The sequence below is a fragment of the Lissotriton vulgaris genome, chromosome 5 (genome assembly GCF_964263255.1).
Source record: "Lissotriton vulgaris chromosome 5, aLisVul1.2, whole genome shotgun sequence".
Taxonomy (NCBI): Eukaryota; Metazoa; Chordata; class Amphibia; order Caudata; family Salamandridae; genus Lissotriton; species Lissotriton vulgaris.
Window position 1 is genome coordinate 1,890,539,931 of NC_141693.1, and position 27,350 is coordinate 1,890,567,280.

General features: G+C 46.2%; 1 protein-coding gene across 1 annotated transcript in view; it reads left to right on the forward strand.

The window, feature by feature from the left end:
* The window catches only part of LOC147717636 (E3 ubiquitin-protein ligase TRIM39-like), a 262,498-nt gene extending 238,837 nt beyond the window's left edge, over positions 1-23,661 (forward strand). The window contains exons 6-7 of the mRNA XM_086920537.1: positions 6,678-6,704; positions 23,117-23,661. Coding sequence (XP_086776663.1) covers positions 6,678-6,704; positions 23,117-23,661 — 572 coding nt within the window. The remainder of the gene's footprint in view (positions 1-6,677; positions 6,705-23,116) is intronic.
* Positions 23,662-27,350: the final 3,689 nt, after the last annotated feature.

Sequence of the window (27,350 nt, forward strand, 5' to 3'; positions counted from 1 at the left end):
GGAGGCGCAGGCGATCTGGCACTGGCTTCTTGCCAGAGGACTGTCGATAACGGCTACTCATCTACCAGGTGTGCAGAATGTTCAGGCAGACACACTGAGCAGACTGATCCAGAAAACCACGAATGGGTCATAAACGACGAAGTGCTCAGAGACGTCTTCGACAGGTGGGGCACTCCAGACGTGGATCTGTTCGCCACTACCGAAAACAGCAAATGCCGAAACTTCGCATCCAGGTGCTACCAGCAGGGAACGTTGGGGAATGCGCTATGGACCAACTGGTCGAACAGCTTTCTGTACGCTTTTCCACCCATTCCCCTGATTCCGGCGGTGATTATCAAGCTGGCCCAGTCCAGGGCGCGGATGATCCTGATTGCCCAGGAATGGCCCAGGCAGTGGTGGTTCACGGACCTGCTTCACCGGTCTCTCCTTCCTCACATCCGGCTGCCGAGCCGGCAGGACCTTCTCACGAAGTTCGGGGGGCAGATGGTGCACCCCAATCTCTCGTCTTTGGGTTTGGCGGCATGGCTCCTGAGATAGTGCAATATGGCCATTTGAATCTCCCTGCAGATTGTATGGACATACTGAAAGAAGAGACCTTCCACGTCATCCTTCCGTACCTTTTACTTTTGGCGCAGTCTGGCCTTAATTTTCATTCTATTAAGGTTCATCTCGCTGCGCTGACTGCTTACAGGAAATGCCCTTCACAGACCTCCTTCTTTCAGATCCCTGTGATCAAGGATTTTTTGGAAGGCTTGAAGAAAGTGTTTCCTCCTGTTCGGCTTCCTTCGCCTTTATGGGAATTGAATGTGGTGCTGTCCAGATTGATGAAGGAGCCTTTTGAACCTATTCATAAGGCTTCGTTGCAGCACCTGTCCTGGAAGGCGGCGTTCCTCGTGGCCATTACATTGGCCCGCAGGGTGAGTGAAATTCAGGCGTTGTGTTGCCAAGAACCTTACACTGTATTTCATGCGGTAAAATACCTTCACTCCGCATTTTTTACTCCGCATACTTTCACTCTTCATACCATTAGTCCGCAGGTACCTTTACTCCGCATTTTTTCATTCCGCTTGCCTTCATATGTTATATGCTTTTATCTTGCATGCTTTTATGACGAAAATCATTTTAAAAGCATGATTGGTAAAAGTATATGTTTTAAGGTAAGTTGTAAGGTAAGTATATGGGTTTAAGTTATGGGGTGCAGGGGTATTTAAGGGTTAAGGGGTACAGGGGTATTTTTAGGGTTCAGGGGTAGGTTTGCGTTTTGGGGTACAGGGGTATTTGTAGGGTTCAGGGGTAGGTTTGCGTTTTGGAGTACAGGGGTATTTTTAGGGTTCAGGGGTAGGTTTCCGTTTTGGGGTACAGGGGTATTTTTAGGGTTCAGGGGTAGGTTTGCGTTTTGGGATACAGGGGTAGTTTTAGGGTTATGGGGTTGTTTTGAGTTTTGTGGTACAGGTGTATTTTTAGAGTTCAGGGGTTGTTTTGGGTTTTGGGGTACAGGGGTATTTTTAGGGTTCAGGGGTTTTGGGTTTTGGGGTACAGGGGTATTTTTAGGGTTCAGGGATTGTTTTGGGTTTTGGAGTACAGGGGTATTTTTAGGGTTCAGAGGTTGTTTACCTCCTAACCCAAACCTACCCCTGAACCCTAAAAATACCCCTGTACCCCAAAACCCAAAACAACCCCTGAACCCTAAAAATACCCCTGTACCTCAAAACCCAAAACAACCCCTGAACCCTAATAATACCCCTGTCCTTTATGATTCTATTTTTTCTTCCATTTTTGCACACTTCCCATATTCTCCGTTTTTAGTGGTGTCTCTGCGTTGTAGCGCTGAAAAGATTCTCCGACGAAAACGGACGTCAGCGCACCGGGAGGGGCATATATGGCTCTGCTGACGCCACATCCATGGATGTCAAGGCTGAGCCGTGCGGCAGCGCCCCCGGCACGCAGAGCTGCTGCTGCGGGAAGATTGCCGGAACCAGTCTGACGCCTGGGGATATTCGAAGTGAAGGAATCTGCAGCTAGACTGTGTCTCTACCAGCTACATCGTTACCGAAGGTAAGTAACTCATCCATTAGGGCCAGTTCATTTGGCCTTGTGATGGGACATCCATTGCGGTGCAAATAAAATAAAAGCATTGATCCTAACCATCGAGAACAGTACCAGCAGAAGGACTCCCGAAAAAGCTTACAAGCACTGGGTGTATGAATGATGGAACAACTCAGACTGTCTGGAAGGTGCTAACCAACCCAGATCCAATTGATTTGAAAAAGTGCATTTATTCTGGGGTACTATACATGTCAAAAATGCTTTGCACAAGCTCCTCAAAATGTAGTGGGACATGAGTGTTGGGTAGCGACTGTATGTCAGAAGACCTTGTGACTTGGAGTTCAAACGTCTCTTTTGCAGATGTTAAGGCCACATCCTTCTCCGTACATATAATAAACGGACACCAAAAATCTAGGGGTTGCTCTATTAATCCCACAAAAACCTGCGCTAAGGGTACAGAAAACTGGTATAATGTTGGAACAAATATTGCAGCTACGGCCGTGAAAATATCACTGGCACGGTGTATAACTTCACAAAACATCATTTATTCTGACTTGTTCAAAAGCAATAACCATTTCTCCTGGTGTCTCGCACTGAAAAGCTGTGTGTACATTAAACAATTCAAATGTACATTGATGTAACCAAAAACCACATTATTTCACACACAAAAAGGGGGGGGGGGGGACAAAACACGCATTCACTGTACATCAGATGTATGTATTCTCATCTGTCTCCGAGATATTTAAAGCACAATATGGCTGCAACTGTTGTTTATCAATGGCAGTCCATATAGAAGGTAGTCCATTTAGAGTCCACACAAGGGAATATCCGGCCCTCATCAGCTTTGATGTGGGTAGCACAGTTCTTTAGTTTCTTTACATTTCAAAAGCAGGACTTCTCCAATTGCACACGAGCCACCCCGCAACAACCCCCAACTCCCCCCCCCGCGACCCGCCCCCCGCTGAGTTCACTGAAACGGCCCTGAATCCCTCAAGAACCGAGCCTCCTTTCCGTTCTACCAGACCTCGGTTCCCACTTGCATCCTTTTTCCCACATCTACTTTTCCCATTCACTTTAGCATGTAGCGCTCTAGCCTAATGGTGCTTTCTTGGTCCCAGGCCCCTACTTACCTTAAGTCCAGAAGAACAGTCCTGTAAGTCGATTGCAACTGTACCTATGCAGTGTATGTTTCTCCTATAGGATAACAGTACTGCGTTCAAGGCTCATTCCGGAAAAGTTATTTGACTGTATTTTTTCAAATAACTGTAATGATCTGAAACTCCAAAAGTACTTACCTGAATCTGATAATCTTGGTGTCTAAAATTATATAAAAATCTGTACTATTTTAGTCTGTGTATTATTTATTAACTCTGTGTATACAAAATATGCCTAACACTCCCCTCTGATAATCCTTAGGCTGCTCGACCACACTACCACAAATGGAGCACCTTGGGATTGTTTGAGCAAGCCCTTGCTCACTAGTAGGGATACTTGGACTCTCTACGCAGTATTTCTCATTTTAGTTTACTATATAGAGAGCCAGCTTCCTCCACCTACCATGCGGCACCCACATAACACAGATCTCAAAATGCTTCACTGGCTCCTTATTTACAAGCAAAGCCAGTTCAAAGTTCCTATGCACGACACAGGACCAGAATACCTGAACTGCATACAGTTCCACCAGCCCACTTACACTCTGCCTCACTCTCACTTGCATGCACTCTCCACATCCGCAAAGGCAGAGCAGGAGGCCACTGTTTCTCCTACATGCCCAAAACACGGAAAGACCTTCCTCAATACATCAGAGCCTCCTCCTCACTTCTTGTATTCTGCAAGGAGCTAAAGACCTGGCTTTTCGATTAATCCCAAGGGACCAGACATCATGGCCCTCATCCTCAAGGACCTCTCCGCAGCCTTCGACACTGTCTGCCAGCACACCCTAGTACAACGCCTCGGCAACGTCGGAATCCAAGAGAAAGCTCTGGAGTGGATCATCTCGTTCCTCGCCGGAAGAACCCAGAGAGTCCGCCTCCCCCCGTTCAGATCCGAGGCCACCGAAGTCATCTGCGGCGTACCACAAGGATCATCGCTCAGTCCCACCCTCTTCAACATCTACATGAGCCCCCTCGCAGCCGTCGCACGCCAACACAACCTCAACATCATCTCCTACGCCGACGACACTCAGCTGATCCTCTCCCTCACCAACGACCAAGCCACCGCAAGAACCAACCTACACGAAGGGATGAAAGACGTTGCCGAGTGGATGACGAACAGTCGCCTGAAACTCAACTCAGACAAGACGGATCCTCATCCTAGGACCATCTCCCTCCGCCTGGGACGACTCCTGGGGTCCCCCTGCCCTGGGCAGCGCACCCAAACCAACGGACCACGCACGCAACCTGGGCTTCATCCTGGACTCCTCCCTCTCGATGACCAGACAAGTCAACGCCGTCTCATCTTCATGCTTCAACATCCTACGCATGCTCCGTAAGATCTTCAGATGGATCCCCACCGATACCAGGAAGACGATCACCCAGGCACTCGTCACCAGCCGACTGGACTACGGAAACACCCTCTACACCGGAACCACAGCCAAACTTCAGAAAAGACTCCAACGCGTCCAGAACGCCTCCGCACGACTCATCCTGGAAATCCCCCGTCACAGCCACATCTCCGGACACCTGAGAGACCTGCACTGGCTCCCCGTCAACAAGAGAATCACGTTCGGACTCCTCACCCACGCACACAAGACCCTCCACGACCTGGGCGCCCCAGGTACCTCAACAACCGCCTGACCTTCTACACCCCACCCACCAGCTTCGATCGACCAGCCACGCCCTCGCCGCCGTTCCACGCATCCGAAGAGCCACCATGGGAGGAAGATCCTTCTCCTACCTGGCAGCCAAGACATGGAACTCCCTCCCCATCCACCTCCGCCAGACCCAAGACCACCTCTCCTTCACGAAGCAACTCAAGACCTGGCTGTTCGAGCAGTAGCAGACTCCCCCCCCCCCCCACAAGCGCCTTGAGACCCTCCGGGTGAGTAGCGCGCTATATAAATTTCTTGATTGATTGATTGATTGACTTGCACACCTGCCAAAGTGTCTGGATACCCTTGTGGGTGAGTAGTGCACTAGTCAAAACATAACACACGCTAAGGGCCTCACTACGATGTCAGTCGGAAAACATTCCGACCGACTCTGTGTCGGAATGGTTTCTGACTGAATAGGATTCGGGTAGACCTAGCAACCGCTTACGCTGTCTCTGACAACTGTTCTGTCGGACTCCCATTGACTTCAATGGGAGCCAGTGTACCAACTGACAACACAGGTTCCCATTACGAAATGAGGTGGTTGCGGAAAACCGTGCACCCTGTGGCGGGCACCCCATGGTGCCTGCCACACCCTGCATGGTTGGAAAGAGGGGACCCAGGAGTACCACCACGGACCCCAACTGGGTGCCTCTGGTGAAGGGAGGCCTCCAAGGGTCCACAAAGTCTGTTTATGACATCCGATCTGTGTCGGACAAACTGCGTCAGAAAGTCTTTCCGAATTCGGTCGGACGGATTTGTTTCTGAGTCGGTCGGAAACGCGGGTTCTGACATGGATTCTGACAAACCGAATGCCATTCGGAGCCTTTCCGACTGACATCATAATAAGATCCCAAGTTAAAGTAGTCCAGTGGACTGCAGCACTAACCCAAATCCACCATGCAATTCTCTGTACTGAGAGTGTTTTTTCTGGTAACTTATCCGCAGTCCTGTTAGTACAAGGATATAGTGGAAATTAAAAGTATTTGTTCATCTTGCAGATAACATATTCAACTTTACACTAAGTAATATGCGTAGGATCTCTAATGATGTTCTATATTGTATGTTTGCTGTAAAAATGCAAAAAGTCTTAGTACAAAAATGGAATATATGAACAAATTATTTCAAATAAATGGTTGCATTAAAAAAAATGTTTTAATGAAATGTGTTTTTATAAAAACATAGTTTGAATACTTACAGATTGAATTGCAAGTGATTTTTGAATGGGTCTCTTTAGCCCCTTAAGCGCTGCCGTCGGCCAACGGTCATCACGAGCACTACCTTGCCAGTGCTGCGCACGACCGTTGGCCGACGGGCCAGCGCTCGTTATTCGAACGTTCAGCACTGGGTGCTGAACATTTGACGCAGCTAAGAGGTTAATTATAAGGTCATGGGTTGGTTTTAGGACGTGGTAAGGGAGTAGGTATGGGTTATAGATCAAGTTTAGGGTTAAGGGCTACAGTTAGAGCCAGGATAAGGATATGGGTTTGTTAGGATAAAGGGTTATCTTAGGTTAATTGTTACGGTAAGGCACAAGGTTAGGGTTATTGTAAGGGTGGGTTTAGGCTGAAGCATAGGAATAGGGTCAGCCTAGGTTATCTTTATGGATTAATTAGAATTCGGATTTGACTAAAGGATTGTGAACTGTTGGGGTTTAGAGTATGCTTTAAGGTTTACGGCTAATTGCCTTTTTTTATGAATTAGATTTCAGAACATTGCCACTTAAAATGTAGCTTTTGTGTTCCAATTTCTGATTTTAAGTTCTAAACTTGTATATGTGCTGTTTCTTTTTTACAGTTTGTATTCTGTGTTTTTTTCCTAGAGTGGAGATGTGTCCGCAGCTTTGCAGGTAACTAAAATTGGTACTTTTTTGATTCCTAGCTTCTTCATATTTCTTGGCGTTATAGTTATTACCATTGATCTGCATCTCCGAGCCTCTGTGCATTATTTTGATATTGTTCCTATATTATCAATGCGCAGGATGTTGGAGGGTCTCTGCTGTAAAACACAAAGGCTATTTTTTCCTGTTCTGATATTATTCATACTTTGGCACTAGAGCACAGTGAACACAAGGAGATGATGGAAGGAGAGCTAAAACTTTTCAGACACTCCACCCCCACACCGCCCCCCCCACCCCAGCCGTCACAGATCTGGGTTGAATCTATCATTGTTTTTTAGCACACTTCGCCACCCAGTTCAGACCCAGCTACCATATGCAAATCAGTTTTGATTCTGTACCACATGGGAACAGTCCATTCCGAACTGCCAAGCCAGGTCTTCCCTGGACCGGAAAAAAGCATCCTGGGTCTGATTTCGGAGTTACACCCCTCATCAGCCAAGCTAGCTTGAATCCAATGGCAAAGTAACCATGTCTGGGCATACCTTGCCAATAGAGCGCTGAAACTTTTCAGACGCTCACCCCCAGTCACAGATCTGAGTTGAATCCGGAATACCGAGCGATCACTTAAAAATTTCCCCCGACGAGCCCCTTGATACTTTCCAACTCCTTGCTGCGCTCTACCACATGGCCCTCACATAATTGGGTACAACTGAAGCAGTCAACTGAGTATTGCGCCTAAGGTAAGACAGGCGCTCATAAGGAAAACCCACTGGACGAGCTTCCTGATGCTCCAGCTCCTCGCTGGGATAGCTAGACCTCTGTAAAACAGCACCGTCTTTGCATCATCAGTTGAGGTCTGGGGTCCCATTCATCCCCCACTTTCTGGACAGCCGTCTTGGCACCAACATCAGTGGGAAGCAGTAAAGACGATAACGGGCTGAATCAATAGATAGAAGACTGAAACAATAGAAAGAAGACTGAAACAATAAATGTGGTGGCCATCTTAAGGTACACACCTTCCAACCAACTAAACAGCAAGAATAGCAGACACAATCACCAAGATCGACTGTGATCTTGTTTAGGGCATAACATTAGAAAGAAGACTAAAACTTGAAAAGCAGCAGACATCTTGGATTGGGCACACTCCCACCAACTAAACACCAAGAACAGCAGCCATCCTGGATGGGCCAGCTGCACACTAATGTTAACCCTACTGTACTCACACCCTCATCTCTCCATAATCCAAATTGAGAATTAACTTATCGGCCTCCATATCTTGCGATCAACCATGAAGAGTCAGAATTTCTTATTCGCTTCAGCAAAAATGAAGACTCCTTTTTAATTTCCAAGATCAACAAAGACACAAATATGCAAGCTTCCACCGTATCCCCCACCTCTACACTGCCCAGCTCCCTGAAACCCCATGGACTAAACCCTTTCATAAACTACCCCCCGAACCTTTCAGCTAATGCCACCAAAAACCTCAAACACAAACTGAGTAGGCAACACCCAGAAACACTAATAGCTGATATCTACTCTAACACCTCCAAGGGGTTAAAGAAAACCGATTTTATCTTCCACACACCCTGACCGGCGAAATGGTGCACAACCTTAACTAACCTCTTTAATATTGCAAAATTCACCAACATCCCAGACGGCCGAAAACTGACGATCGCCAACTCCCTCACCTTAAGGGACAAAGCCACTATAACCATCTACAGGAACGGAAGTATCACAATCCAAGATGATGACATTCTGCGTTACATAAACTCAATTTTTGTGACCCTAAGGAACACCGTTCACCTCAAGACCAACTGCTCCCTCCTGACCCAACCTCCACCTCGGGGTATGAGAGGATGGTAACCATTTGAGACCGGCCAATCATCCCAACTCTAGCTCCTCTGCCATAAGTCTCTCTGTCCACTCCTCTGCCTCAAATAAACTTGCCTCTGCCACCCCTCTTGAATACGTCTCATCCCCTCACCCTCCAATGGTAGGCCAGACTGCTGAGCCGACTTTGGAAAGCAGACCAGCTCGTAGAAATATCAACTACTCTAATCCCCACCCACCAATACCCATATCCAGCCTGACTCAAAGCTACCTCCACCCCTTCTTTGTCCCTCCCACACCTTGCGGAATGCAGACAGAAATGCTCCTGCACCCAAAAATCATGGCAACTCCACCCTTGCCCTCACTAAACTATGCCCTCGGTATCTAAAATGCCTCACCCAAGATTAATCTCACCTCAGCTACTCAACTCACTTTTCCCCTATGCCCCTGACTGATCTAAAGGAACAACTAACCCACATAGGTAATCAACTCAATAAAGTGGCACCGATCATTAACCATATCCTATTGATCTGCAAACTGTACACTGAACTGACCCAAAGCACACCCCTCCCCTCCTCTGACTCCTTAAGATTATCCACATGATTGTCTAGAAGCCTGCCTAACAGCACAACCACCTCTTGACAGCCTAGTGCACAGGCTGAAAAGATCAACCCCTGGGATATCTGAATGAAGCAACAGCCTAGACAAAAAATATGATTTAACTCCCAACTAAATCAACCCCACCTCCAAGATATGGGTGTTTACTAGAATCGGGAGAGACATTAACCATCCAAAAACTGCCAGACCTCCAATCAGACATCCAGCAGCAGTAACTTCAACTATATGCTGATAAACTGCAGACCAGCAGCAAAACATGCAACCAACCTAGCTGAAACCGTTGTGAACCATGATATTGACTTTGCATTTATCACAGAAACATGGTTAAATGACACCTCCTATCCCTTCCTTGACCTACTAGTCCCTCCCAGCTTCTCAATCATCAAGAAAGACTGGGGTGGCATAGCCATTACTCACAAGAGTAACATTCACATGGCCGAAATAGACACCTATACCTACCCCATATTTGAACATATCAGCACTAACCTAACAACGAAGAACAATAAAATAACAATGTCACCTCCTTTATCACCCACTCGACTTTGGAGAACTCCTTTCAGAAATGAAAATGCACTGCTCATTCTCCAACAACAACTTATTCCTAAGCGACTTCAATCTGCACTGAAATTTTGAGAAAGACTCACTTCAACAATCCTTAAACATCCTCTTTCTCAGCAAAGACTTTAGCTAACACTGCAAAGGTCAAACTCATACCAGAGGTGCAACCCTGGATGCTATTATAAAGGAAATGCTCAGCACATGTCTGTAGTGTATCTAAACATTTATCTGCACATTGTATGCATAAATATTAACACAGTATTTTGAGTTTCCTGTTTTTCTTTCTTTATTCTTATAGTTTCTCTTCAGCCGACGCGTGTTTCGTCAAATACACTGGGAAATCGTTCCGCAACTTTCTCAAGGCTCTACAAGTGAGGTTCTCGCACTCGATAGTGGGCTACGTTGATGACGAAGCTGTCCTTGCGAGCTGGTGGATTGGTCAGACGGAGACCTTTCCCGAATGAAGAACTGATTTTAGCGCAGAAGACAGATATTTTACTCATTGTGAGTTGGCATTATCACCACATAAGAAAAGAATGAAGCAAAGATTGTCGAGCCTTGAGAAAGTCTCATGACGATTTCCCAGTGTATGCGACGAAACACGTGTCTGCTGAAGAGAAACTATAAGAATAAAGAAAGAAAAACAAGAAACTCGAAATACTGTTAATATTATGCATACAATGTGCAGATAAATGTTTAGATAAACTACAGACGTGTGATGAGGTTTCCTTTGTGTATTAAGTGGCCTGGCCGCAAATTTGGGGAGGTTGATGGTTCTCCTCACCTTACAGCACTGTCCAGAATTCAGGATCTATTGAAACTAATATATGGTCGATTTTCCTGAGTGGTGCCGTTTCACCTAGCTCAATACCACTGTCCGTTCAAAGGTCTGGACCCTATTATAGCCCGCGATGAAGCAGCAAGTATTGACAACATCCTTCCAATCGACTGGTCGGACCACCACATCATTCTGTTCCACTTGAACCAAACTGTAATACCCCCTATTCAGACTCAAAATCCATACAATGGACCCACAACACAAGTGAGATTCCCATGGACTATCTAGAAGACAGAATGATGTCTCTCTAGAACGCCATACTCGGCCATCAACCGGAAACCCTTCTCTCAGTACGCATCTGTGCTAAACTTGTAAGGGGCTACCCCCCCCACCCGGAGACTGATGGAGTTAATACAAACCCCCCTCATCTCACAGGCGCGAATTCCAAGCCCTCCTCTCACCTTGCAGTTCCTCCTCCGGCCTCCATGGCATAGCCTCAACAATGCCTTAACACCACTCTGGACCAAGATAATCAGCTCCCTGAGCAATTGGTTGATGCCCGACTGACTCAAATTAGAACAAGTCACTCTCTTATTACAGAAACCAGGCACCGACACAGATGACCTCAACAATTTCAGAACCATTTCCAACCTTCTCTTCCTGGCCAAAAATACTTGAGAAATGCGTGATCTCCCTACTCAAACAACACATTGATTTCAACAATCTTCTTGAATCACTACAGTCAGGATTTACAAAAGGATGTAGCACTGAAACAGCCCTACTGAACATAACCGATGAAACACACAAGGTGCAAGACACATACAGATACTGCCTACTTATCCTCCTAGACCTATCAACGGCCTGTCGTATTTATTTTTCACTTTAATTGTAATAGAATTTATTGGTGAAGTTCTAGATGGGCTACAAAATACCATTTCATGAGTTACCTGGAATGAAGAATTTGATTTCGGTTAATAAGAAAAATAGGTCCATTATGCTTTACCAAATATCTAATACTTCTAACGAGCAAATTGTGTGTAATATGCGTGAAGTGGAGTTTAATTCAATTTAGAGAATTTAATGAAAGGAGAATGAAATTTAGTTGAAACACTGAAGAAACTAGAGATTCGTTTACAGGAGGAAATGAAGAGATTTAGAAATTAGAAGAAGCATCCTAGACTTAGAATTAATCAAGGGAATTAGGGAGTTATTTGCATGATGTGTGAGAAACATGATGATTGGGAAGCTTCAAGACTGATAGGAGTGAGTGGGTGCAGATCTATAGCTATACTACTATTATAAAGAGAGAGATTAAACCTTTGAGGCGGGTAATTTCAAGAAGTACAGCACCAATCAGAACAGCCAATACAGCATTGTAAAAGGGAGTTGCAGCAGATGGACATAGGCTGTACATCTGGCCACCATATACATTAGAAAGGCCAAAGAACCTTGGGGGTAAAGTAGTCCCTTCTGGGCGTGGGCGTTCTGCTGTCAGCGATGGCGTGTCAAAGTAGCGATGGGCGTCTCAAACTACACTTTGTGTTACACTTTGTGGGCGTCACCGTTGTCAGAGGGGCCTGGCCCAAGCGCCCAATTCACTCGCCGCCACATTCACGCCTTTGTGGGCGTCACCGTTGTCAGAGGGGCCGGGGCTGGCAAAAAAAAAAGGGGTGCGGCTTCCACAAGTGCGGAATTCACTCTGCACCACATTCACGCCTTTGTGGGCGTAAACGTTGTCAGAGGGGCCTGCCCCAAAACAAAAAATAAATGGGCGCCGATTTCACTGTGCGCGCCCATTCACGTTCCATTACTGATCACACTCATAGTACTTGCGGCGCAAACAAAAACAAAGCTTGACTCATTTGTGAGCCTCTGCGTTGTCAGAGGGGGCAGGCCTAAAGAAAGGGGCGCGGCTTTCACAAGCACCCAATCACGCTCCATTACTGATAACACTCACAGTACTCGCGACGCTAAGTAAAACAGACCTGTAGTCATTTGTGAACCTCAGACGTTGTCAGAGGGGGCTGCCCTAAAAAAAAGGGGCGCAGCTTTCACAAGCGCGGAATTCACTTGCCGGCACATTCACGATACATTTCTGATAAGTCAGAGTACTTACTTTATATAGTGCGGCCATAATTTCTAAGTTAAACAAACCTTTACTCAGTTGTGTGACTCAGCGTTGTCCGAGGGGGCTGGACTACAAAAAAATAACAAAGGGGCGCGGCTTTAACAAGCGTGGAATTCTCTCGGAGCCACATTCACGCTACATTACTGCTAACAGGCACAGTACTACGTTTGGCACCTTCAAGACATTCCACAAACATTACAAAGTGACGGTAGCCTATATCAACAGGTCAAACACGACGTGCGACATCAATTTTAAAGTACGAGTAAACATCGGCTTGCCTTTTCTCATACTTACGGAAGCCACATTACATTTCATCCCTGTACAACGTCGGGACGGGCTGCTAGTAAAGTTATATAGTTAACAGAGAATATGTTTGCTTTTGATCCTATGTTTAGAGGTATTTAACATTGCTGTGGTAAAATAGCTTATTTCAATATTCCAAATAAGCGGGTAGGTTCCTGTTATTTAACTTTTCTTTTTCCCAGAGTGCATCATGAGTTGAATGAAATGAGACTAAAGAGATTGAGATTTTGGTTTTGTTTATCAAATCTCAGCTGGACCCCACAAACCTAACTGGTAAAATACCTCGTATGTGAGGTTACAGCGCTCCACAGCTCCTTGACTATATCGCGTGCCCTGCTTGCACTGATCTCATCTGATATTATATCATTAATATCAAGTAGGATCACATGAATAAAAATGGCAGGAATAGGCTTGTCTCGATTTTGACTTTCCCTGCAGGAACATTCAATAAAAATGAACTTGGTGAAAAATGTTCTATATGAAAGCAGCACAAATAAGCAATTTTTACATCAAAAACAAACCAAGTTTCCTAGGCTTCTAGTCTTGTCTATTATTTAACAAAATGAAACGTAAATAGTTACATTGGAGAGAGCCCTTTACAATTTGGAGGTGATGGATTTGTTTCTTCCGTTTCCTAACTTTTGGATTTACTCCTTTCGGGAAACAATAGGCTGTTTTTTTCTTGGAAAGCTGTATAATTATCAGTAAGAGTGGTCAGACAGCGGGCAAAGAATATGGGCCGCTAAGGGAATTATTTCTCACTGGAAAAATAAAAATGTCTTTGGAACAGGGTATCTATCCCTCTTTATTTTATTAGTCTTGATAATTTACTTCCATAACCCATATATTTATTTAAATGTATTTATAAGAAATATTTACTCAATTTACATTGACTATCTGTTTTAGTCATTTGAATTGAGTTTTCTGTTATTAGTTGATGAAAGTTACACCCCCTCGGTATTACAATCAAGAACTGCATTATCACAAACCTCGGAGATGCAACGCTACAGAGTCTGACAATCCTTTCCCAAAAATGGACAGTATTTTTTTTTCAGCCTTAGAGTACTTTATTCTATCTTGATTTTACCTAACAGTTGCAGAAACTACAAGCAAAGAAACTTTCCACCGAGCAGAAGTGTGAGTCACTGTATGATTTATAGGATGGTGTGTCTTAATTTTTAGGCTCCCCTACACAGCGCTTGCGATGTGCTTGAGATATCTCTTGTAACGAAAAAAACATCTTAGAACGGGCTTAGAGGCCGCCCATTACTCACCTATGGTTGGTTCCCACGTCGCACTCCTTTTCTTACTTTCTATTGGACAATGCCTCCTCCTGTCATCCAGCTTCCTCCCCAGGCTCGAGTGTCCTTTACGTGCAGCTTGGGCAAAGTACTGCTTCCTGTCTGTTTTGTGCGCCTGCAGAGGTACTTTAAAAAAAAATGATGAACTGTAACAGTCCATTAGAGTGCATCGTTTTGCAAGCTGTCTCTTCCCACCCCGCATGCCTCCATTGCTTCTTACCCTGTTCCCTCCACCACCCTCCCATCACTGCCCCTGTTTCTTGCCCTGTCCACAGATCACCCCTTCTCCCGACCCGGTCACTGATTTTCCCTTCGTTGCTGGTTTCCCTGTTCCCCCACTTCCTCCCTTCCATCACATCTTGCTCCCTCACACCTCCCTGTGCTTGCCCGTCCACAGATCACCTCCTCCCTGACCCATCACTGTTTTTCCCTTTGTTGCACTTTCTCTGTTTCCCCCACCGCCTCCCTCCCGTCGCTACTCTCTTCCTTGCACTTCCTGGTGATTGCCCCATCCACAGATCGTCCCCTCCCCAACCCCATCACTGCTTTCCTTTTGTTGCGCTTTCCTTGTTCCCCCACCTCCTCCCTCCTGTTACTGCTCACGGTTTATAATCAGGGAGAGCAGATCAGCTGGATATATGGAATGGTGGTTTCGATATCTTGGCTCTCGTCCTCCAAGCCGAGGTGAAATTAAAAATATATAAAAATACAACAATAAGGAAAGTTTTTTTAATCAAATTAAATCCTTAACATCAAAAGAGTGCTCCGAGTCCCGCTGGGGTTGCGTGGACTCGCCCTTGTCTGTAATCTTGTCGCCCTCCCCTGTCGTACTGTTGAGCAGACAATTCCTGAAAGGAACGAGTATCAGGAACCTGGAACCTTTTCAGGAGTTTTAATCTTCGAGTGATCACGTTTATCATATCTATGTTCAGAAGCATCAGGTGGTGGCGAACCACCACAAGACATAGGCTTCTGTTGCTGCTTATTTTTGCCCCAAGTATTTTTAGGAAAAACTGGACGTCCCTCTTTTACAGGAGGGAGCTTGCCCTGAGACAAAGGAGAAGATCAAACTCACAAATTTTTGCACCCCAAGGACGTATAAATGTCAGTAAAAATATTCGGCAACTCGCGTTCCCGATCCAGTTTATGTACCGTCAAAAGGCGGTCATGAACCATCAAAGCCACTGCTTCACCTTTAACATTAGAAAGAATCATACCAGAGACTATTGAAAAAATGCCCAACAATTTCATATCCAGAGCAGGACCTGCCCCATGTTCATCCTGTATCTTTTTAACTCCATGGCTGCTAAGGCAATTCCCCTCCTGTGCTGGGAATTGCTATTTTATATTGTTTTATGACGAGCTGGGCTCGTCATCAGTGTATGAGGAGGCTACACCATGACGAGCCCAGCTCGTCATGAGTGTGGAAGGGGTTAAGAACGTTCGGAAGAACGCTCGTGGAGGGGGTGCCATAGTAAAGTGTATACAGTGAGGCAAACACCGTCCCCATGTGTTGCAGTTGGCCGAAGGAGGGATTAGACCACTCGGTAAGCACAGAGTAAGGATCCTATGCTTCTCAACAGGACCAGTAAGTGGAAAAATGGCAAATCCTCACGATTTTGAGGACGTTTGCCCATTACCAAATTAATCATAACGGGGCTAATCACAAGACCACCACCATGTGCAGCCTGCACCAGAGGCGCTGCCCCAGGTGGAGCTACAAGATCAGGCGTTTATAAAGAACAACCTATCATATAACAAACAAACCTCCGCTAAATTCGCATTAAGATGATTAGGATCCCAAGTGGCCCCATCAATACTCAAGGGCCCATAGAAACAGGGTAGATGTGGTAGGGTGTCATTAAACCAAATCTGAAGCTCCCGGGCCATATTAGGAACTTCAACAACCACAAATGGACAATAAGCAGCCGGAACAGTGGCAGGGGTATAAGCATGGAAAGAATTATCATTCACATCCACAGCAGGAGACGTAACCCAGGAGTAAAACACCTCAAAACGGTACGCAGGATCCGCCTCAACTACAATGACAACTGGAGACCCCGCATTGGGGACTCCATGCTGCAACAACTGATGAGTGAGAGCAGCGCGACAATGAGCTGGAATCTGAATCTGAATCAGCTGTGCCATCACTGAAAGATAATGGAAACAAACGGTAGCACAAAACGGGTTGAAAACCTTTTCAACTTCAAGCTTGAAAACCTTCAGCAATAAGGAAAGCTTAAAGACTGAGGAGTCAAAGCCCTCCCACCACGGACGTCTCCGAAAAATGGTGCAAGGGTATGGTGGACCAGCACAAGCACTACTCCGGGTTCCTGTAACTGAGTACCAGACCAAACTTTGGCAGTGCCATGTTGCAGGGATTCTGCTGAGTCACAGAACTATGCTTGGGATTGTGGGACCTTAGTAGGCAGGTATTGAGTCATCCTACCACCTGAGTACCCATGAGCCCGGAACAGACTAGCTATAGTGTCTCACTAGCTCTCCTACGCACTCACAGATAAACAAGTGATTAGACACCCCAGAACACAACATTCCAAACCCTCTCAAGAATCGCTGTTGCAGGACACACCGTATCACTCACCCACTCGTACTAGTCCACAATAAGCTCTGACAGAGACACAAGGAAAATTTTAAATGTTTATTTTAACTATAATTCTCTAGTATGCAGTAACGTGCCACAACAAGTAGAAAAAAGCCTAACACCAGTACGGTTACATCGTAAGTAATCCATATATCATAAATGGAACTGTCATTATATACAACAATGTAGCTAACCTTCCCCCCACCCCCCCTTCTACAGAAGCAAAATGATTGTATATCAGAAGATCTCTAGGTGTTAGCAGCAGACCCCGCACCTCAGTATACACGGATGAAAGCTTTACAACAGAGACGTTGCCACTGAAGACACATTTAGCCATAACCAGAGGTCGAAGTATACTGGAGAGGACGAGCACGATGTGCCCCTATTTTTTTGATTTACGAAAACCAGTTTCCTTACTTTGTGTAAGAGTCCAATTCTGATAGTCTAAATGCTTTAACTGAAGTGTCATTCAGTGAGTCTCCAGTGTGGTGAAACCAAGTGACGGGTAGACAGCTAAACAAGCCTTCCCTGCAGGGTGCCCGCTTGCCTTATAAAAATGCAAATATACGCAGTGAGTTACTCTGCAAATGTTATGGTGATCTGCAAAGGTAAAGGATGCTGGGAAGCCCGTACCGGCTTTAATTGACAGAATCAGAAGCTTGGTGATGACAAATATTTATTCTTTTTGAGTGGTAGTGGAAAGAGTTAACAAATGAGTGTATAACATCTTTATTTAGATATATAAAAACATATCTTTAAAAGTTTCTACCAGCACATTAATACAATCTTACAGCTTAAAAAAGATTAAAAGATGAAAAAGAATAAAAACAGAATACAATGTGGCTTTCTTATCAGTGCTTACTGCTGCATGTCAATTTAAAGGTTAGTACTCCCAGACAATGCCGGTGGGGTTAGGTACACATTGTTCTGCACAGTGGTCCAATTTTTCTAAAAGCCTGTAGGCGTACTGAACGAATTTAGCCAATTTTATGTTTAAGACAGTGTTCTCTAAGGACAGAGCAGCAGTAATGGCATGTCTGCAAGTCCGAACTCCCAACCTGTTCGATTCCGGCCTGAGTAGGCGTCTGCGTTGGGACATGAAGAAGGGGCATATACAGAGCACGTGCAAAAAAGTTTCATTAGCTGACCCGCGCCCTCTGCACATTTGATCAGCCCTTTTTTGGCGCCATACAGAGAGATTTGGTAGGAAGCGCCAGTCTCCAAGTCTTAGGGCGATCAGGCATCGCTTTAGATGATAAGAGAATGTTATCGAAAGATAATTGGCCGGATAAAGTCGTTTATAGGAGTTGGCTACTGCCCAAGCATGGCTGCGTTTCGCAAGGAGAGCTTTGTCCATGATCAGGGATTTCAGTCTTATAGCTTTTTTAATTGTATTTTTGAAGGCAGTCTGGCTTGGGTTGAGGGCCCAGAGATCCGCAGCAGACATTTATTGGATGTAATCATTTAGGAGGCGGCCATATGTTCCTCCCGGATTGCTCACACTAATTTCATTCCAGACCAAGAATTCCAAGGTGCCAGCTTCTGCCTTCCTTAATTTGTGGATCAGATTAAGGTATGAGCCAACATCAGAGGATTCGTAGTTAGTTAAGCCCAGCTCTAGTCTGACCTGTGCTGGCGAGGAGGAACTCGGCAGGTGGAGCAGTTTTTTGTAGAGTTTGGTTGTCAGTTTGTTTAGAGACTTATTCATTTTTCCCTTGAAGATCTCTATACCGTACGAAAGTGTGGGGCCGATCTTTGCTCTAAGCACTTCCAGTAAGGGCAAAACCGTGGGACCTGAGAGTCTCCTCGATAGCTTAGCCAGGGATATCATTAACACTGTTACCTTGGCTGCAATCACAGTACTCTGTTTGGTGAAACTGCCCCTGGAGTCCAAATGGACCCCTAGGTATTTGTACGATTGGCCGATTGAGATGCTTTCTTTGTTTATTGTCCAGCCTCCACCGCTGTAGCATTTTTTGCCAAACGGGACAACCATAGTTTTTTTCATGTTTATTTCTAATTGGTTGTTGACCGTGTATTGCATTAAGGCATCCAGAAGTCTCTCTAGCCCCACTCTGGTGAGACTGAACAGTGCCAAGTCATCGGCATATAAAAGATTGCATAATGCCGTGCCTCCTACTTTTGGTGGATGACTAATTACTTCCTCTAGCGTGCTTGATAGATCCGCTATGAATAGATTGAAGAGAAGTGGAGCCAGCACGCATCCTTGTTTGACACCACGAGAGGTCCAGATTTTCCGGGAGAGATGCGCGCCAGACCCCTAGCTTCACTCGGACCCATGTATTGAAGTACAGCAGGATAATGGGATTCAAGATGTTGTCTGGGATTCCCCACTGCTTCAGTTTTTGCCACAGCGCTGCCCTAGGCACCCTGTCAAAAGCTGCTTTGAAGTCGACAAAGAGGAAAAAAGCGACCTGGAATTTGTGAGGGCTTTGTCGATGATGGTGGAGGTTGCCAGTAAGTTTGTCAATGTTCCTGATTTGGCAACAAACCCTGTCTGATTGAAAGGAATCAGATTTTTTTCCTTTGCCCATTGTCTAAGATCCTCCAGGATGAGGCCTGCAAAACGTTTTTCTTCTATGTCCAACAGGGCAATTAATCTATAGTTGTTTGAGTTGCCTCGTGGACCGGCTTTATAGATGGGATGGATAATAGCACCTCTCCAGGAATCCGGGATGGTTTGGGGGTTCAGGGAGTAGTTAAAAAGATTTAATAGCACTTTGGACCAGAAAAGGATATCGGACTTGAATAGCCTCTGCGGCAGGCCGTTCGGGCCTGGTGCTCCATCTTGTCTCCCTTTGGTCAGAGCATTGACTACTCTTTCTTCTGACAGTACCTCGAGTGGGGAGGGCCCCTGCATTTGATCGAGTGGAGGATTCAGTGTTGTACCTGTGCCAGTATCGGAGACCCGTGTTAATCCAGGGCAATCAGGATTGTCTTGTGCCTGGAAATGCTCTGTTAGGTACAAAATCCAGTCTGCTTCTTGGATGTTCGCTGATCCGAAGGATGTTGTATTCCGATCGATATTGTTAATGAGTGACCAAAATGACTTTGAATTTTGTTGTTTGCTTTCCCATACCAGTTTAACCCAGAATCGAGCTTCCTGATCCTTTCTCTCTTGGGTAACTCCTAAATGCCTTTTGGGCTTGACGATAAGTGTTGAGGAGGCTGCTGTTCTCTGGAGATTTTAAGAACAACCTCAGTGCGTTGTTTCTCGTTCTCTTTAGTATTTTTATCATGGGGAGTGCTGTTGCTCCTACTGGTGGTGTATGGTTTGGACCCTGCCTTGTCGCTGGATATAGTCTGATCAGATGTGTACATAGCTGCGACCATGTTGCTGTTGGAGAGGCCTTTTGGTCAAGAGCACACATGATAAAATCCTTGCTTGTTTTTAGGATGCACTGTCCGTTAGACTCACTCCATTTCAGGTGTTTTAGGTTGTCGGAATGTATTCCTTTGTATGTAAATGGTGCCTTTTTATGGAGGACTAAATTTGCGGCAAAGGAAACGACCAATGGCCTATGGTCGCTCTCAAGTCTTGGCAGGACGGAAAAGCTGGCCAGATTGGACAGGAATTCCGAGTTGCAAATAGCGAAATCCAGGTAGGATTTTGTTCTTCCATTTGACCAGGTCCAGTTTGGGGGGGAATCGCTTGCTGATCTTCCATTCACCACCAGATACCCTTCGTTGTAAAGTCTCAGCACGGTGGTCTCGCCCAATGTATTGGAAGTTTGCATGGGGGGTTTAGATTGGGGGAGATCCTCAATAATGCTGGTCAGATTAGGTCCGTCTGAGTCTGCTATATTCCCCTGGAACAGGTTCGTGTTAAAATCTCCAGTGATGATGCGGTCCGAGTTGGGATATTCTGTGGCTATATCGATCATTGTTTCGCAAAATCTGGCCAGGTGGTCTTTTTTTGTGCGGGTGTTAGGATTGATATACACATTTATGAGTAGGAGCAATCGCTGTCTGTTCCGTAATTTGATTTTGACCCCCAGTAGCCAGTCTTCTTTCAGGTAAAGTTGACTCAATTCACCTTTTAGGTCGTTAGATATGTATAAGGAAAGCCCGCCTTTAGGGTGGCCGAAGCGGCTATCCCTCAATGCCTGCTTCCGATATTCAATGAATCCTTCAATGGGGCGACCCTCTAGCTCCCAGGTTTCCTGCAGGGCAATTGCCACGTGTTCCCCCAGGAAAGACATAGTGTCTTCATTTTGGATTTTATGGTGTAGGCCGCAGATGTTCCATGAGCACAGTGAGAAACGTGCTTCCCCCTTGCCACTGGCCTCACTGTGCTGTTGTACCCCTGGCGGAGGGAGTGGTTTTAGTGCCTTGTGTGTTTTTGCTGGTTGGCCTGTCACAGGTGGTCAGTTTCTGCTTTTGGTGGCCAGCACTGCTGGCAGCCATCCCCAGGCGTGATCTGGTTCGTTGTTTGTCGCCGCTTTTTCAGGGCATTTAAGTTCTGTATCTGGCCCTGAGGCGTTTTTTAGAACAGAAAACGGCCTCCCATTCTCTGAATTTTTGGTGCAGGCCGGCTTGTTGGATGTAGTTACTCCTGATAGCAGTGTGATTGGAAACCCTGGCGTTGAGTACGGGTGTACTCTAATCCCCCAATTCCGCAGTGTGGCCTTGTGTTCGAGGAAGGCTCCTGCCCAGCCTGCCTACGTGAAAGTAACAACAGTGACCTCAGAGGGTTGATTTCCTCATGGGGGAAGAAATTCAATGGATTCAATGTTGTTCGTATCCAGTCCCACAAGCCCCGGTATTCCTTCCGCTAATTTCAGCAGATTTGATCTGTTGAGAATATCGTGCCGCCCCTTAGATTTGTACTCGGGGGCTAATAAAATCCGATGACACGATTGGTTTTCACTTCGCGGCTCAGGTGCAGTTGTGTGATTGGGGATCAGTTTTTCAATTGTTGCATCAAATCTGTTTTGATCTGGCTTCTGTGGTGGTTGGAAGGGAGCCTGTTTTGATTGTGAAGTATGTCTGATCCGGGCAGCTATGTCATTGCAAATGGTTTTAGTAAGACTCAGTTTTGCCGTTGTTAACAAATGAGCTGTGAACTGCGTGCTTTTAATTGCAACCGTATTTACATAGTACTTGCTACCCTTGGCAGTGTTGAAGGGACAATAATGTAAAATAAATTCCATTACATACAGTCTAAGTACTACTAAAATCTGTATTTTGGGGGGCCCTTTTAGCTTAAACCTATTTTCCCATTTTGTAGCAGTCGATCTTTTACTGTGTGTAATGCAAGCTTAAAATCCGGACTTACATATTGACAGTGCTTTCTAGCACCAAGATTTTTTTCTGCGGCTTTCTGCTCACACACTGACTTTTGCAGGGTAACAACTTTTTTTATTTTTCATTTAATCTGTGTGTTATCTTATAAGTAGCTATCTAACGGTGACCGATCTATTAACCTCAAAGAATATTGTTTTTTGCGACACCTTTGACCTCATCCCCATTCTCAATGACCCCGCCCCAGCTGCAAGCAACATCCCAATTCCCATACTTTTCTTTAACGCACTTCGACCGCTGGCCATAACAACTTAAACAGATGCAAGCAACCTCATACGTAGGGCATGTGTCAAAACAGGTTGGAGGGGGGTGGGGGGGTTGAAGGTGTTTGGGGAGTGGTTGCTTATCCCATCTTATAAAGACATGCAGCCTCAGGCTGGTATTCTAGCCTCAGTGCCCTGGGATCAGCAGAACTCCAGGTTCACCAGAAACCTCTCCAAAATATATTTTCACTACCCAACCCGCCGCCCCTACCCAACCATACACTCCTGCACCACATGACAGGCTGGTACAAAGAGTGATTACCCTGGTTCACATGTTTTAGTAGCTCTCTAAGACACACTCAACCAAACATGCTTTAAAACTGTTACACTCTGTAGCTCCCCCTTTTTTTATAGAATAGTACAGAACATCACTTTTAGGTTTTGCCACGAAATCTCTTGTAACAACTCAAACAATTTTTAAAACTGACACAGCCAGCATTGTCCTAGTGTTATTACTTTAATCCTGGTTACAGAGCATATGCAACATGTGATCAAAAATGACATTCGATAGAATCAGCATAGGTGAAAGTTGGTGACCGTGAAACTTATTGGCTTTGCCATTGCTTGTTAGTAATGTGAATGGATTCAATGCTTAGTGGTGTTCTGTTGGGATTCGGATTGGCTGCTTGTGAGTACTGTGTGGTTGGGTGAGTTGTAGTTACTACTGTGGTTGTCAGGTTGCTGAACTCGTTTTCTGCCTATTCCTGTTTTGCAGCTGTGGTGACCCTGGACCCGGACACTGCAAATCCCTGGCTCGTCCTGTCTGAGGACGGAAGGAGCGTGAGGCTGGGAGACGAAGAGCAGGATGTGCCGGACACGCCCCAGAGATTCGATCCTGTGATCAATGTCCTGGGTAGAGAGAGGCTGAACTCAGGGAGGCATTACTGGGAGGTGGAGGTGGAGGACCAGATGAGCTGGGAGCTGGGGGTGTGTGACGAGGCTGTGAACAGGAAGGATGAGATGGCAGAAGCGCCTGAGGATGGGTACTGGACACTGGGGCTCATAGATGGTGAATACGGAACTAACACTTCCCCCTCCATCTTCCTGACCCCCCGTGTACCCCCCAGGACTCTGGGTCTCTTCCTGGACTACGAGGCGCGCAGGCTCTCGGTGTACAATGTGGATGACCGGTCTCTGCTCTTCATCTTCTTCAGTGACTCCTTCCCCCCCACCCTCCGGCCCTTCTTCAGTCTAGAGTATAACTATGAAGGGAGTAATGCGGTGGCGCTGCGGATCCTGCCGGTGACCGGAGGGGAGTGAGAGCAGTCGGGACTTTTGGCTGTACCAGGTAAGAGGACCATGTATAATGTCTTTTACACCAGATAAAGGTGGGTTTCATATCGCTCACTGTCACCAGGTAAAGGATAAGTAATGGTACCCACTGCTGTTCGGTATAGAAGATGTGCAACGGAGAAAGGAGCTAGTTACTGTGACTAACGTCCTTATGCAACAGAGCTCCGTATAATGTAAGTAATTTTCACTAATTTATTTATTTATGTGTTTTTATATAGCGCGGACTTCACCCAACGGCGTCAGAGCGCTTCACAATAGGAACAGTAATGATACATGAGGAGAAAATTACAAGTGAACAAATTAGAAAAGTAAACGTTAAGTTACATGAGGCAAAAGTGAAAATTGTGAGCAAACAAAATACATGAGGTAGCAAACGGTGCAATACAGGAGGAAAAAGTGACGTGTGCAGATTACAAGAGAGAACAAAGTACAATTATAGGTATAATACTGCAATATATGGCAGACACTCCAGCACAAGAGTAAACGTTGCGTAGGCAATGGTGGCACTTGTGCAAGTATCTAAAGCAAACCAAAAGTGAGAGGTAGTAAAGAGTGTGCTACAAGAGAAAAGTGGCGTGTGCATGTTACAAAAGAGCATCAAACACAGGTACAAGGATACTACTGCAATAAATGGCAAAAGTGACAATTGTGAGCAAACAAAATACATGAGGTAGCAAACGGTGCAATACAGGAGGAAAAAGTGACGTGTGCAGGTTACCGTGTCGTCATTACAAGCGAGAAGTGATAGCAAAGTGACCTCCTGCTGTGTGCAGGCTCAGGGCTGCCAGCTGCCTCCCCCTCAGAAGCTGAGATGGACATAGGCCAGCAGCTTAGGAAGACAAGCATTTGCAATGCAATAGGTCTCGCATTAGGAAAGTGTGAGCTATTTGTATTGTAAATGACAAAAAAAATGTATGTGTTGGCTTTGAAAATATATAAATTAATAGCATTGTTATTCACAAAGCCAATAGCTTACACTTTCTTAATTTGAGTCCTATTGACGATGGCAATGCTCGTTGGTAGCAAGCAAGGACAGTGCTGTTGTGGTGCTGAGTGACGCTGTTGTGGTGCGAAGTGATGATGTGGTTGGGCTGGGTGATGTGGTGGTGTCCCAGAGTGATGTGGTGGTGTCCCAGAGTGATGTGGTGGTGTCCCAGAGTGATGTGGTGGTGCCCCTGCGTGATGTGGTGGTGCCCCTGCATGATGTGGTGGTGCCCCTGCGTGATGTGGTGGTATCCCAGAGTGATGTGGTGGTGTTCCAGAGTGATGTGGTGGTGTTCCAGAGTGATGTGGTGGTGTTCCAGAGTGATGTGGTGGTGTCCCAGAGTGATGTGGTGGTGTCCCAGAGTGATGTGGTGGTGTCCCTGAGTGATGTGGTGGTGTCCCTGAGTGATGTGGTGGTGTCCCTGAGTGATGTGGTGGTGTTCCTGAGTGATGTGGTGGTGCCCCTGAGTGATGTGGTGGTGCCCCTGAGTGATGTGGTGGTGCCCCTGAGTGATGTGGTGGTGCCCCTGAGTGATGTGGTGGTGTCCCAGAGTGATGTGGTGGTGTTGAGGCATGCAGCAGTGTTATGCAGCAGTGTGAGCCGTGCAGCAGTGTTAGGCGTGCAGCGGTGTGTGGCGTGCAGCGGTGTGTGGCGTGCAGCGGTGTGTGGCGTGCAGCGGTGTGTGGCGTGCAGCGGTGTGTGGCGTGCAGCGGTGTGTGGCCTGCAGCGGTGTGTGGCCTGCAGCGGTGTGTGGCCTGCAGCAATGTGAGCCTGCAGCGTGCAGCAGTGTGTGGCGTGCAGCAGTGTGTGGCGTGCAGCGTGTTACTGAATACACCAACCAAATTTGGGTTGGTGTATTCAGTAACATGGAGAGAAGAGTGTGACAGGCATACTGGGCTTATTAAAACATGCTGAGGGAACGAGTGTGCAACCAACAAAGCGAGAAGTGGAAATGGCACCACATGAGAGGAAGCGTCCAGGGGCAGTTGCGGTCAGTGCTGGTGGGGATAAGTTGAGAGACTAAGTAGAAACATGAATCTCCGACAACATAGCCTTTTAGGGGTTTTCAACAAAGGTCTCTGATCGCAGTTGTGATTTACCCCTAAGCAAAGACAATCCTTTTAAAGTTATTCTCTTAACGCGGGTCTTCAAGACCAAGCACTCCTCTTGGAATATAGGTAATTAAACTCTTTGATCTCGCACATACAGCCTCGAGTTGGGAGATCAACAGCTGAACTATACATTTTCTGTTTTAATAATAATAATAATAATAATCCACATTTGTAAAGCGCACAATCACCCGTTAGGGTCTCTAGGCGCTGGGGGCCGTTGGGAAGATTAAGCAAGCTATTGCCCAGAGTCACATGGTGCTGGGCTAATCTGCTGCCGGCACCGGGGATCGAACCGTGATCCCCAGATTCCGGAGTCAGTCGCCCTGGCCGCAGCGCCACACCTCTTCCTTCCTCTTGCAAGTAATCGTGTTATATCTAGGGAGAAGGACGGACGTGAAAGCGAAAGTGATGGGGGGGGGAGCACACGAGTGGTGTATGTATGTGCCTAAGCGAGGCACTTGGGACAGCGAGGCTGACCATGAGGGAGGGGGCAAAGTGAGGGGTGCCTGCAAGCAGAGGAGCCTGATTATGGCCACAGCTTGAAGTCTTTGAAGTCTTCGCATGCTGTCAAATGGTGACCTGCAGAGCGCGTGAATGGGAAGAGCGCTGTGGGAGGGGAAGTAGGAGAGTGCGATGTGCACTCGGGGGTGGGGCGGGGAGCGGCAGCCTTTGAAGTGTGGTGTGAGGCACAGACAAATGGTGGTTTGTGACGTGGCTGTATGTGCACACGCATAGGTCACATGAACTGTGGCTAATCCGCCGTTGGTAGACTGTTCTTTTGCCCTTGCTATAATCTCTGCCAGGAATGCGCAAGCGCATTGGCAGGCCGAGACCTTAAACGCGGTACACAGCTGCTACTCCGATACCAGCTCATTGTCAGAATGGGGTGGCTTACCAATCAGACCATGCTAAAATCATCCGCCTCTGTAATGTTAAGGAGGTAAGTAAATACACGGCACAATGGGGACCTGTTTCAAATACAGTTTTCAATGCGGTACCGGCCCTCTTAAAGATCAGTTGAAGAGCATTTTCGCAGGAGCGAATCACGGAATCTAGAACTCCACTGCGATGAAAGGTATGGAGCCTATCTTCAGCTGGGCTGGTTCTGCGTTCAATAATTTAGTCAACATATTAAATGTGCGAGTCAGACAATGACCTTCGGTTATGGAACGAAAACCCGTCCGACCACCAAAACCCAACGTGAAAGTTTCCTCCACGGGAGGTAGTCTACACGTTTCGGCCGCGGGAGGTAGTATACAAGTCTTTAAAATAACAAGTGGCTGTTTGTGGGCATACATTTGTTTGGTAGAAAACACAAAGGAAACGTGCTGCTGCAGCATTAGAAATGCTTTTATACATCAGCGCGTTCCGTTATTCAGTTTCAAATTAAGCACCAGAGTGCACTTTGATGGCTTAATAAAAAGTTGGCAAAGCTACCGTTGATCAATGTCGCACAATTTAAAAGTCGTAAGCGTTGTAAGCAGATTTTCGAGATATGAAGGGCTAGATTCTGTGACATAAGTTTGCTACTTTCTTCCACCCCCATGAAAGAAAAAGAA